This window comes from Schistocerca nitens, chromosome 3, assembly GCF_023898315.1.
Source record: "Schistocerca nitens isolate TAMUIC-IGC-003100 chromosome 3, iqSchNite1.1, whole genome shotgun sequence".
NCBI classification, from domain to species: domain Eukaryota; kingdom Metazoa; phylum Arthropoda; class Insecta; order Orthoptera; family Acrididae; genus Schistocerca; species Schistocerca nitens.
The window spans coordinates 291,527,115-291,540,851 of NC_064616.1; the positions used below are offsets into that span (position 1 = coordinate 291,527,115).

The 13,737-nt window shown below is 37.0% G+C and overlaps 2 protein-coding genes across 2 annotated transcripts; both read left to right on the forward strand.

The window, feature by feature from the left end:
- Positions 1 to 5,013: 5,013 nt before the first annotated feature.
- On the forward strand, positions 5,014 to 5,712 carry LOC126249190 (uncharacterized). The gene has a single exon (XM_049950844.1). The coding sequence runs from the start codon at positions 5,014 to 5,016 to the stop codon at positions 5,710 to 5,712; it is 699 nt and encodes a 232-aa protein (XP_049806801.1).
- Positions 5,713 to 6,480: 768 nt separating this feature from the next.
- Positions 6,481 to 7,081, forward strand: LOC126249191 (uncharacterized). The gene is made up of 2 exons (XM_049950845.1): positions 6,481 to 6,505; positions 6,636 to 7,081. Exons 1-2 carry the CDS (start codon positions 6,481 to 6,483, stop codon positions 7,079 to 7,081), a joined length of 471 nt encoding a protein of 156 aa, XP_049806802.1.
- The last annotated feature ends 6,656 nt before the right edge of the window (positions 7,082 to 13,737 follow it).

The window sequence follows — 13,737 nt, forward strand, 5'->3', positions numbered from 1 at the left end:
GACTTACAAAGGCATTACAAAGTCATGTTGTTTTAGTGCTGCCAATTTTCCATAACTCTCAAACAATAATTCCCACTGAAGCAGGCAACGCAGTGTAAAATGATCATAAGTGATTTGTCAATCTCACAGTTTTCTATTCCATGAAAAAGTTGTGCGTTGTTAGGTCTTTCAAGCTCTGTATTTACAATTCATTGGGTAAAATGCTCCAAGTCTGCTGCCAACAGTTGGCCTTTGGCATTACACATGTAATTTTGCAGATGAAGTACTTGAGACATGCACAAGATCTGATGCACTAGTATCACATGTAACTTGTGCCATGAATTTTCGCAGTGCAAGAAGATAGTGTACATGAGATTCAAAACTAACATTGTACTTGTAGGAGTGCCAATTATTCAGTTGCAGTCTTTAAGGCAGTAACATTTCTTTTATCAATAAAAAAACAAACAAAAATGCAAGAAGGGGGCTACTTCATTGGGTACTAAAGGCTCTGGTCTCATAACTAGATAGCTACTTTCAAAGCAGTTTGCTCACCACTTACACCTTCGTTTCATCTGTCATGATGCTTATAAACTCAGGATGCTGCAGAAATCAGTTGGTACCAGTGGCCTTCCAAGGCCTGTTTCAATGGAGTTTGGTTTTTTTTTGGAACACAGCATACCATTTATGTTACATCAGTGCACAGCAATAAAAGCTATAGGAATTGGAATGACAATGTTTTTCTCACAGTCACATTTCTGTGTTTTTAAACTTATTCCTTGGCAACTAATTGTATATGATTATACACTAAAACAAGACGAATAATATCTGTGTATCATGACTCCCCCAACTGAGAAATCATCGTATAAGGTCTCAACAAAAACACAAGAAGCACAGGAAACATTACATAACTGATAACATAACATACAATGTAGATTGTTTACAGTATGTTCATAAACCAACAATTAAAGTCACAAAAACCAGTGCAATGTGGCAGATCCATTGGAAATATTGAAAAGATTTTTGACATTTACTTCAAAATGTACTCAGCTGCCCCATTTAATGTCTGCATCATCTAGTATGAACTTCCATAAAATTAGGATTACATTACAGTCGGTGCATTCACAGAGTTGTATAACTGACCAACTAACAAAATTAATCCACTATATAGCATGAACAAAGAAACCTCCTAGTCCATATATGCAGTAATGCACCATAAGCTAGATATCTTGCAATAAGTTGAGTAAGAGCCAAAGTGTTAAGTCAAGAGCTATAAGAACATGAAAGCTTTTCACAATGCAACACACCTTTTGGTAACATATATGATGCCAACAAGTAATCTATTTCTAGCATCTTCAAAGTATCTCACACCACGGACTTTCACAGAAAAAAATGTTATTCTAACATATCAACAGTTGTAACCTCCTTCCAATTTAGATCTGTGAGTTTCTTATGGGCAACAACCAACAACAAAACTGAAGCGGTGAGTATAAAGTAAGAGAGACCTTGCAAATAGTTTGAAGGTATTTGCATTAATTGAAAGTGTATCGTGTGATCATCAGAAAGGTTAACTACAGGCAATACTTCACAGATACATACCCAAAGAATAAGAAAACCCAGACTCTGTGTAGACATTGTATAAAAGAATTTCAATTTTCAGCTGAAGTGAATGTGAATTGCATCCCTTATGGAAGTAAATGATACACATGGACTAATAAAGTAACCTTGTCGCCAGTAACTTTAGGCACTAAACACAAATAATGGTTTAAAACGAGTTCATTACCAGCAATATGCAACTCACACTGCATCTAAATTGTAACACGTCGCACTTCATGTTGTAATGATTGAAATGAAGCAATTAATGAGTCCACTAGTTAACCGGGCAAAGCCACAATTAAAAGCTACGAAAATTCTTATCTTGCTCACAGGATACTGCAAGACCCCATACAGTCAATGCGAAATGAAACTTACTGAATTAGTTTCGAAGGGAGAACTTCAACCACCAGCCCTACAGCTGCAAACTTGACCGCAGTCACTGTCATCTATTCCATCCCATGATATCTTTTTTGGCAGCAACACATTTGCACAATGAAGCTGAGGGACCAGCTGAAGGAAGTTTGTGGTCCAGGATGTTGGTGAATGACTCCTATGAGATGTGCTTGCAACTGAAGGTGGACTGTTTCAAAAATGCCTCAACAATGTCAGTGATTATGTTGGGAAGTAGCCAGTCAAAAAATATAAATATTCCAATAAATATTTATAAATGCAGTTATTCTTTCTTTATCAGTTGTCAAAACCTGCTTTCTGGTTGCAACTTGTATTTAAACTATCAACTGAAATGAAAGTGAATTACATTCCCTGTTCATGTAATTTACTCATATGAACATCTAAACCATTTCTGGACTCAGTAACAGTAGGTACAACAGTACAAATGTGCAACCCATGATACATCTTCAACATATGATATGCCACTTCTTGTTACAAATGTTCTTGTATAGACACTCACTGTTCTCTATAAAATTACAAAGCAAAAGGATTTATTCTTGGATTTGCACAGCCAGGGCCGGCACAAGGCATGTGCGAAAAGTGCGGCCCCACAGGGCGGCACTTTCAGAGGTGCAGCAAATATGCCCCCCCCCCCCTTTTTATGGACAAACTCAACATTCATGCCCAAGAGGGAATTCAAAACCAAACCTTGGTGGTAGCGGCTTCGGGAACTGTAGTATGGCGCCTCGACTACCTGCCGGCTGCCCCTGTTGAACAAAGGGAGGGAGGAGGGCTAATTTCTTCCTCAGCACTGTGGCAGCACCATCATGTTTTCACTGGAGGAACAGAGAGGGGGAAGCAGTCTGGCGTACCGGCCAGTATTCTTATGAGTGGAGTTCTGCCAGCCTGTTATGTACCGTGAGTTTACTCACAACTAATTTTGCAGAAGACGAAATCTAATTCGGAAATTTGAATGCAATGTTTGATACTGTGGTTACATGTCTGAAGCAATTTTATTAAGCCCTTCAATGGCAGTTTCTGAGTGTCTTATTCTTCCTGCATTACGGAGAAAATGGTTAAACATTACTACAGTCAAACATATCCAACACCTACAATGGCTAGAAGTATTCCGAATGGGTAAATACTCTGCGAGTAATTACAAGAGATAAAGACATTGCTAATAAGACTGACATAAGTTGGGTTACAATGTATTTTTGGAAATTTTTGCTATCCGTTTCAGAGTGATAGTCAGACATTTTGGTTTTTGAGCCATGAAACACCTGTCTCCGCCTGCATGAACAACAATTAAACTCTGACTGGCACTTTTGTTTGACAATGCTACTCACGCACTATTACCTTGCCAACATTTATTTACTGTACAATGCATGTGAATCCATGTTTCATCTTAGTAAACTAAGAAAGACTGGTCTTTTAGCAACAATGCCTTCTCGTTCGCACAAAACAAAATGTTAATTTTGACACCTTCTAAAACGAAAATCTATAGACAGAACCGTTTCCTTGCTGGCTTTGAAGCTCGTTTCTGTTTGAAAAAAGTTGTGCAGTTTTTGCAAATTTCATACTTCTTTCTATTGTCCATAATGCCATAGAAATTGCAGCCTCATAACACGTTTATCCATATCATCAGTCACATACCTACTGTGAGCTTCTTACTTCTTCTTCTTGGGCGCTAGTTTAACCGTAGCCTCGCTGTACCTCGTCATGTGACCTAGTTCCTGGCACTGCCGAGTCACCACTTCACCTTTCCAGGCAATTGGTATTGTTGCATTCTCTACAACTAAAACTACAGAATTTGTTTCAGTAGATGGCCGAGGAAGTCGATTGGTCAGAAGCTCCTTCATTGCATTTCGTAAAAACAGAAGAATTGGTGCGTCCGAATTTCTTGCAACTTGGCATGTAATAGGTAAGTACTTTTCATATAACATACAATTAGTATTGCACATGCACGTTACTCATAAGTTAGAATTTTTCTCCTTCAAGATTGCAGAATAGGAAAATTTATTTTTCTTATGATCTGTTGCTTCAAAAATTGGCAAGTTGGCAAAAAAGCATGCGTTGTCCCAATAGCTAGAATAAATATAAATCGAAGAAAAGTTAAGTGATACGGCGATGACTAATTTGTTACCCCTTATTCCATAATCAGACATGAAAGAAGTGGTACATGGAAATTATGACAGATGTTGTGTCAGTTCTTTGATCAGAACAACCACAGTCCAGTGAATTAATATATTTTGACTAGCATTAGTACCCGTCGCTGGTCAGCTATGTATTTATGGCATTATTATGCTACTCCATCCACTTATTCTTCCTCTCTCCATGGTCTTCTGTCCCACTCTTTGACTGTTTCACCTGCGTCTGTAGTGAAATTTGTCATGAAATTAAATTTCACGTGGCTCAATTCCTATGACTTCATCTCCTGAACAGTAATATAATTTTCCGTTTATGTGCAGTGGAGTATCAGGAAATTGTCTGCAAAGTGTGTTGCAAATAAAGTTAGTACATTGACATCAACAGTCAGTTTCATGTAATCATTCTTTGCAGGCTGGATCGAAACATGTCCGATGGTAGAAAAAGACTGCCTGGCAGTGAATATAGGAAAATACGGGTGATGAAGGAAGATGATGATAAGAAGCAAAAGGATGCACTACAACGATATTTCAAGCCAAAGAGAGAACGACCTAGCAGCAGTGAGGGTGGAAAAATAGATCCTGAAAGTACAGATCCTAGTGGAGGTACTGCAGCTACATTTTTATCTTCCGGACATGACCAGAAAGTTGACAAACACAGTACTGCAACCACTGCATACAGTAGCAATGCTGACGGTGGGCCACCCACAAAGTGTTCAACAGACCTCGTCTGGACTCAAGACCTACTTTGTCATGAAAGCTTCAAGATTGAAACATCAGGCAAAACTGAAATTAGGCAACCCGATTCGGAAAATACCAGAGGAACATCAGCCAAGTTACTAACCACAGGAAAAGAGATTTAAGGCGAACCTAAACTGAAAGACACAATTGACTCATATCCCGGAAGATGGCAGGAAATTATTACCGACTGCATTCGAACGACTTTGGTCATGCGAGGTCCCCCGAGCGCATCAAGGAAACTGAAGAACGTCCTAAAAACGTGGACAACCGGAGTTTCAGCCCTGGGCACTATAGCTATTCTTTGAAGAATTTAGAAGAAGCAGATATACATTGGTTAGTGTACTCAATGAGCAAGCTTTTTTGTTGCAAGCTTTTTTCGTCATCTACAGTAAAAATTTCAAAGAAAGGTATAAGCTACTGGCGGCAACTTGCATCATATCTCGAAAGTCACAGGAAGTCTACCGAGCATTTGAATTCACATAAGAAGTGGATGGTGTTGTCCGAGGGTCTGAAAAAGTCACGAACTGTTGATGCCCATCATCAATGGCTTCTGAATACTGAAAGCGAACATTGGAAAAATGTTCTTGAGCGCTTAATAGCAATAATTCCTTTCCTGGGTCAGCACTGTCTGCCTTTGAGAGGAAGTACAGATACACTCTTTCAGCCTGACAACAGAAACTTCTTGAAACTTGTTGAATTATTCAGAAAGTTCGACGCTGTGATGATGGAGCACCTGCACAGAACAAAGCAAGGTGAGAACAAGGGTCATCATTATCTTGGAAAAGAAACAAAGAATGAAATAATTCATCTTATTGGATCATCTATAACCAACAACATTCTATTAATGATGAAATCTGCTAAGTAATACAGTATAATTCTGGACTGCACACAATATATTTCAAAAGTTGACCAGATGACAGTTGTGGTATGTTTCGTCCAGGAGACAAGACTCGACGGGGTATATGATGTCCGAATTTGGGAGTAAATCCTGGGATTTCTTCCAGTGCCTGATTCTTTACGCTCCACTTTCATGCAGGTTGTACTCAAGTTCTTCGAAGATAAAAAAAATCCTATGGTGTTATATGACAAGGCAAGGATATGACAATGGAGCAAACATGAAAGGAAAGATGTTTGATCTCCAGAAATGAATTTCAGATATGAACAAGAGATCATTTTATGTACCATGTAGGAGTCATTCATTGAATCCTGATGTAAATGATGCCGCTAATCTTCTAAATATGCTGTTTCCATGTTTTTGACAGTGAAAAGCTTGTATGTCTTCTTCTCGTCCTCCGTTCGATTTTGGGATGTCTTGAAGAAGTATCTGCCTAACCTGTCGCTGAAGCCACTGAACGATACTAGGTGGGAAAGTAGCATCAATGACTTTACTCTGCTGAGGTTTCAAATTGGAGGCGTTTATGATGCACTGGTTCAGATATCAGAAAAATTCAATGGCATGACCACTCACGAAACAACGTCACTTGTGAATCAAATAAAAAATTACACCTTTCTCTCTTCTGTGGTAATCTGATATGACATTCTGCTTCACATTAGTGCAGTCAGTAAGACCCTCCAGACCATTGACATAAATGTTTCTGAGACCGTGGAAATGCTTGAAATACAAAAGCATAAAATGAGACCTGCAGAACAGAAGAAAAGTTTGTGTCTTTCTTGATGGATTCCAAAGAACTGGCTACAGAATTAGAGCTAGAAGATCTAATGTTACCATGGATAAGCGTTTCCCGGTGATGAAATAAGAAGCCAATACACTACAATACATCTATGAAGGAAGGGATGAGACAATAGATGACCCAACAAAACGAAACAAGATTGAATTCTACTATTATCTCTTAGATATAGTAATCACATCTTTGGATGAGAGATTCAATCAACTGAAAGCTCATTGTGATTATTTTGATTTTCTCTACGACATTGACGAGCTGAAGAACACACCTCCTGACAACCTGGACACAAAGTGTAGAAACCTTGCAGCGATTTTGCAAGATCATGAGTCAAGCGACATTTATGCACTGGAGTTGAGAGATGAACTAAAAGTGCTTTCAACATTGTTGAAACCTGGAATAGGTCCCAAAGAGATTCTGAAGTTTATGGGAAGACATAATTTTTGCCCGAATGTTAACATTGCTCTGAGAATTCCCTTAACACTCTCAGTGACAGTTGCGAGTGGAAAGAAGAGTTTCTCAAAACTGAAATTGATAAAGACATACCTCTGATCAATGATGAACAAAATTAATTTGAATGATCTTGCAACAATATCGATTGAGAATGAACTGGCAGAGGACTTACATTACACAGATCATGAGAAAGAGTTTGCACAAGCAAAAGTTAGGAAGGTTCGATTTGTGTAGTATTTTTTTAAATTTTTATATTATGATCAGTGTCTTGGTTATTTACTGTGTTGTTTATTATTTTGTTCAACATTAAATAGTTTTCGTAAATATTATTGTTCAAAGCAAATTATCATTAAATTGTGAACATATTTTGTGTTCAGTTGAATACATTATATGTTCACAACCACTGAAAAATGTTTATTTACATTAACTGTAAGTTCAACCCACACAAGATTAGCCGAGCGGTCTAAGGCGATGCAGTCATGGACTGTGTGGCTGGCTCCGGCGGAGGTTCGAGCCTTCCCTCGGGCATGGGTGTGTGTATTTGTCCTCAGGATAATTTAGGATAAGAAGTGTGTAAGCTTAGGGAGTGATGACCTTAGCAGTTAAGCCCCATAAGATTTCACACACATTTGGACAATTGCGTAAATTCACAAAGCTTATAAAAATTAGCTTGATTTATTCAATCAGGTTTGATTACACTTTAGAGCTAGTGCCCAGCAACTGTTTTGTACAGATCTGTAGAGAATGTCACCAACCAGTGGCAATTTTTGTTTCTATTTTCCAGATCTACTTAGATTTTTGGCACAGTGTGGCTATTCTTAGTGCTCGTAGGGGTTGCAATTTAGCAGCTCACTCGGTGAGGCACTTGGGCTTACATACTGATAAATGAGACCATTTTTGACTACATCTAGGAATTTCAAAAGCTATGGGCAATTCCTATCTTTTCACATATACACTGCCAAGTTTTCAAGAGCAGTATCAAAGGCAACAATTGTGACTGGCCAGAAATATACAGATATAACACTGATAATTGCAAAAACAGGAAACGTTTTATAACCGATAACATAACGTACAACATAGGCAGTTTACAGTACGTTCATAAACCAACAACTAAAGTCACAGAAACCAATGCAATATGGCGGAACTGTTGGGAATACTGGAAATATATTTGAAATATGCTTCAAAATGTACAAAGTTACCCCATTTAATGTCTGCACTGTTTTTAATGTACTTCCTTAAAATTCGAAGTACATAATCCTCAGTGCATTCACAAAGTTGTATATCTGACCAACTGACAAAATTAATCTACCATACAACAAGAACAAAGAAACCTCCTAGTCCATATATGCAGTAGCGCATAATTATACCATAAGCTAGATGTGTCACAATAAAGTTGAGTAAGACACAAAGTATTAAGTCAATAGCTATAAGAACACCAAAGCTTTTCACAATACAATACACACCTTTTGGTAACATATATGACACCAACAAGAAAGCTCAAAAGTACCTCACACCACACACTTTCACACATGGACTCATAAACTAGCATCGTCCTTAGTAACTTTAGCCACTGAACGCAAGTAATGGTTTAAAAATAGTTCACTACCAGCAATATGCAACACTTGATGCATCTATATTGAACACATGTCTTACTTCATGTTGTAGTGACTGAAATGAAGCAGCTAATGAGTCAACTACTTAACAGTGAAAAGACACGATTAAAAGCTATGAAAATTCTTATCTCATACACAGGATACTCAGGACGGGGTACAGGCAATGCCACATGAAATTTACTGAATCAGTTTTGATGGGAGAACTTCAACCACCAGCACTACAGCTGTGAACTTGGCCCAAGTGGCTGTCATCTATTCCCTCTCATGAGTTATTTTTTGTTGCAATACCTTTCCACACTGAAGCTGAGGTGCCAACTGGAAGGACATTGTGGTGTTGGATGATGGCAGCTGGCACCTATGAGATGGGCATGCACCTGAAGGTGCACGGTTTCAAAAAGGTCTCAACAATGTCAGTGATTATGTTGTGAAGTAGCCACTCAATCAATGTAAACATGCCAATAAATATTACTAAATACATTTTTCGTTTCTGTATAGACTATAAAAACTTGCTTTCTGGTAGTAACTTGTTTTTACACTATCAGCTTAAGTGAAAGTAAATTACATTCGCTGTGGATCTAATTTACACATATGAACACACAAAATACTCCTGAACTTTGTACAGTAGGGTCAGAAAATCAAATGACAGTATAAATTTACTCCATTAGCAACAATGTGCAACGCATGATACATTCACAACATACTATGTGACACTTCTTGTTGAGAAATGTTGTAATATAGATATTCACTGTTCACTAAAGGATTACAAACCAAATTATTTAATCTTGAATATGCACAATGCATTTACTGACAAACATGACCACTCTTGACTACACATAGGAATTTTAAAAGCTATGGAAAATTACTATCTTTTCACATCTACAATGCTCCAACAATGCCAACTTCTAAAGAGCAGTATCAAAGGCAACAATTTTGCCTAACCAAAAATATACAGATATATCACTGGTGAGAGCAAATACCCGTCATGTCATTAGACGTAATGCATTGCACAAGTTACAGGAACTACTAATACTAATATCACACAACATACGTACCTCAAACAAATGTCGTCCTTGGGAAAAGGTACTTCTGACAAAGGAAATGATTTACATCTAGTACTCCAACTCTGACAATCAACTGGGAATGATGTCATTACCAGTAAATACAAATGAATTTGCCACTAGCCAAACATATCAGAATTTTCTTAGTACATGTACTATCTCCTAAACAGCACCCTTCACACATACTAGTTAACATGTGCAAAACTTTCATAACAGAAAAGCAAAGATTACTAATCAAATACAGAAATGTACACAGTACATACTACTTGAGACTGGTTCTGAAATTACCCTCCATCAAAATGAAAATCTACCTCAAAATAGTAGCATATCCATTACTATATTTAAATAGTAAACTTATTTAATTTTCATATAATTTGTTTGTGTGACATCAATCTCAAACAACAATTGCATATCAAACTTAAATAACAATAAGTCTCATATACGTACCATGGCTTATTCAATATTATTGTAAGAGAAGGATGTTATGATCTCAGGACTTACAAAGGGATAACAAAAGCACTTCATTTTAGAGCTGCTCATTTTCCACAACTCTCAAACAATAAGTTCGACTGAATCAGACAAGACAATATAAAACGATCATAAGTCATTTGTGAATCTCCCAGTTTTCTATTCCATGACACAGACGTGTGTTGTTAGGGTTTTCAAGATCTGATTTCTTGCATAACATGCTTCAAATCTGCTGCAAAAAATTGCCATTTGGCATTACACATACAATTTTGATGTTGAAGTACACAACATGAGCACAAGATATGAAGCACTAGTTTCACATGTAATTTATGCTTTGCTTTTCCACAGTACCAGCAGACAGTGTACATGTCCTTCAGTAGTGACTTTGTACTTGTGCGAATGCCAATTATTCAGTTGCACTAGTTACGGCACAAACATTTCTTTTATCAATATAAAAACAAACAAAAATAATTGACACCATTAAAATCACCATCAACAGTATTTTCTTATTTTATTTACGTGGTGTTCCGTACTATGTATATTTCTGTATTTGATTAGTAATCTGTGCTTTTCTTTTATGATAGTTATGTACATTTTAACTAGTGTGCGGGTGAAGGGTGCTGTTCAGGGGATAGTACATGTATTAAGAAAAACAACATATGATTTGTTAATGGCACATTGATTTGTACTTACTGGTAATAACATCATTCCCAGTTGATCTTCAGAGTTGAAGTACCAGGTGTACAAAATGGTCTTTGTCAGAAGTATTTGTAGTCCATGGGAAAAGGTACTTCTGACAAAGACCATGGTGTACACCTGGTACTTCAACTCGGGCGATCAACTGGGAATGATGTCATTACCTGTAAATACACATCAATGTGCCATTAGCAAAAATATGAGAAGAATCTTACTAAATGTGCTATCCCCCAAAATAGAACACTTCACTTGCACACTAGTTAACATGTGCATAACTTTCATAACAGAAATGCACAGATTACTAATCAGATACAGAAATATACAGAGTAGAGACTAGATGAGAGTGGTTCTGAAATTACACTCCATCTATTATGAAAATCTACCCCGAAACAGTAGCACCCTCCATTACTAGATTTACAGAGTAAACTTATTTCCTTTTCGTATCTTTTCTTTTAGCTACATCAAGCTCAAACAACAACTGTGTGTCAAACGTAACGTAAACAAGAGTAAGATCCACATACCTACCATGCCTTATTCAACATTAGTGTAAGAGAAGGATGTTATGGCCTCAGGACTTACAAAGAGATAACAATGCCACTTTCTTTTACATGTTGCTGATTTTCCACAGCAGTCAAACAATAACTTCGATAAAAGCAGATAATACAATATAAAATGATCATAAGTGATTTGTGAATCTCACAGTTTTCTAAACCATGAAAAAAATGTTATTACTTACTGACTAAATGTATATGACACCACATTAAAACAAAAAAAAATTAATACTGAAAATACTCCTCCAACTGAGCAATCATCATACAAGATCTCAACGAAAACAAAAAGCAGCACAGGAAATGATTTACAATTGATAATATAACATGAAATGTAGACTGTTTATAGTATGTTCATAATCCAACAAATAAAGTCCTAAAAACGAGTGCAACATGGGAGAACTGTTGGCAATACTGACAACATATTTGAAATATGCTTCAAAATGTACTCAGTTGCCCCATTTATTGTCTGCACTGTGTTTCATGCACTTCCTTAAAATTCGGAGTACATTACCTTCAATACATCCACAAAGTTGTATATCTAACCAAATGACAAAATTAATACACTATATAACAAGAACAAAGAAACCTCCCTGTCCATATATGCACTTGTGCATAATTATACCATAAGCTTGATGTCTGGCAATACAGCTGAGTAAGACACAAAGGGTTAACTCATTAGCTATGAGAACACAAAGGCTTTTCACAATACACACACACCTTTTGGTAACATTTATGATACCAACGAGAAATCTATTTCCAGTAACTCAAAAGTACCTCACTCCATACACTTTCACAATAAAGTGTTATTGCATCATATCAACAGTTATAACCTCCTTCCAATATAGAACTGTGAGTACCTTATGGCAACCAACAACATCAAAACTGAAGCTGTCAGTACAATGTAACAGAGACTTTGCAACACTTTCAAGGTATTTCTATTAATTGAAAGTGTACAATGTGATAGTCAGAAAGGATAACTGCAGGCAATACTTAACAGATACATACCCAAAAAAATGAGAAGGCCTATACTCTGTGTAGACACTATAAAAATGTATTTCAAATTTCTGCTGAGGTTAATGTGAATTTCATCGCGCTATGGAAGTAACAGCTACACATCGACTCATCAACTAACCTTGTCCTCAGTAACTTTAGGCACTGAACACAAATAATGGTTTAAAACTAGTTCATTACCAGCAATATTCAACTCAGGGTGCATCTATATTGTAACATTTCATACCTCATCTTGTAATGATTGACAACAAGCAGATAATGAATCCACTAGATAACTGGACAAAGCCACAATTAAAGGCTACAAAAATTCTTATCTTGCACACAAGATTCTCAGGACACTGCAGAGCCAATGCCACATGAAATTCCCCAAATCAGTTTGGATGGCAGAAGCTCAACCGCCTGCAGTACAGCTGTGAACTTGGCCTGAGTGGCTGTCATCTGTACCATCTCATGAATTCTTTTTTAGTGCAATACATCTCCACAATGAAGAAGAGGTGCCAACAGAAACAATGTTGTGGTGTTTGATGTTGGCAGCTGGCTCCTATGAGATGAGCATGCAAATGAAGGTGCACTGTTTCAAAAATGTCTCAACAATGTTGGTGACTATGTTGTGAAGTAGCCACTCAATCAATGTAAGTATTCCAATAAATATTTCTAAATACATTTTTCCTTTCTTTATAGGCCATAAAACTTGCTTTCTGGTTGCAACTTGTATTTACACTATCAGCTGAAATGAAAGTGAATTACATTCCCTGTGGGTGTAATTTACACATATTAATACCTAAAATATTCCTGCACTCTGTAACAGTAGGCACAGAAAATGAAATGGTATTATAAATATACTCCATTAGCAACAAGGAGCAACCAATGCTACATCCACAACATGCCATACGACACTTCTTGTTGAGAATGTTCCTATATGCATACCCATGTTCTCAATAAGATTACAAAACAAAACAATTTAATCTTAGATATGCAAAACTCAATTACTGACAAATGACACTTCTTTTTGACTACACATAGGAATTTTAAAAGCTATGGAACATTACTATCTGTTCACATCTACGTTGTTCCAATGATGCCAACTTCTCAAGAGCAGTATCAAAGGCAACAATTGTGCCTAACCAAAAATATACATATATAACACTGGTGAGTGCAAATACCCCTTACATCATAAAATTCAATGCTCTGCACAAGTTACAGCAACTACTAATACTAATATCACACAACATACCTACCTCAAACATTTGTCATCTGTGGGAAAAGGTACTTCTGACAAAGACCATGATGTACACCTGGTACTTCAACTCTGACATCCAACTGGGAATGATGTTACTACCTGTAAATACAAATCAATG

Excerpts from the sequence above, each read along its gene's own strand:
- LOC126249191 (XM_049950845.1), top strand. The coding sequence starts at position 6,481 with ATGAGACCTGCAGAACAGAAGAAAA. Across the intron at positions 6,506-6,635 it reads ACCTGCAGAACAGAAGAAAA|GAAGGGATGAGACAATAGAT; the intron begins GTTTGTGTCTTT and ends ACATCTATGAAG.
- LOC126249190 (XM_049950844.1), top strand. The coding sequence starts at position 5,014 with ATGGCAGGAAATTATTACCGACTGCATTCGAACGACTTTGGTCATGCG.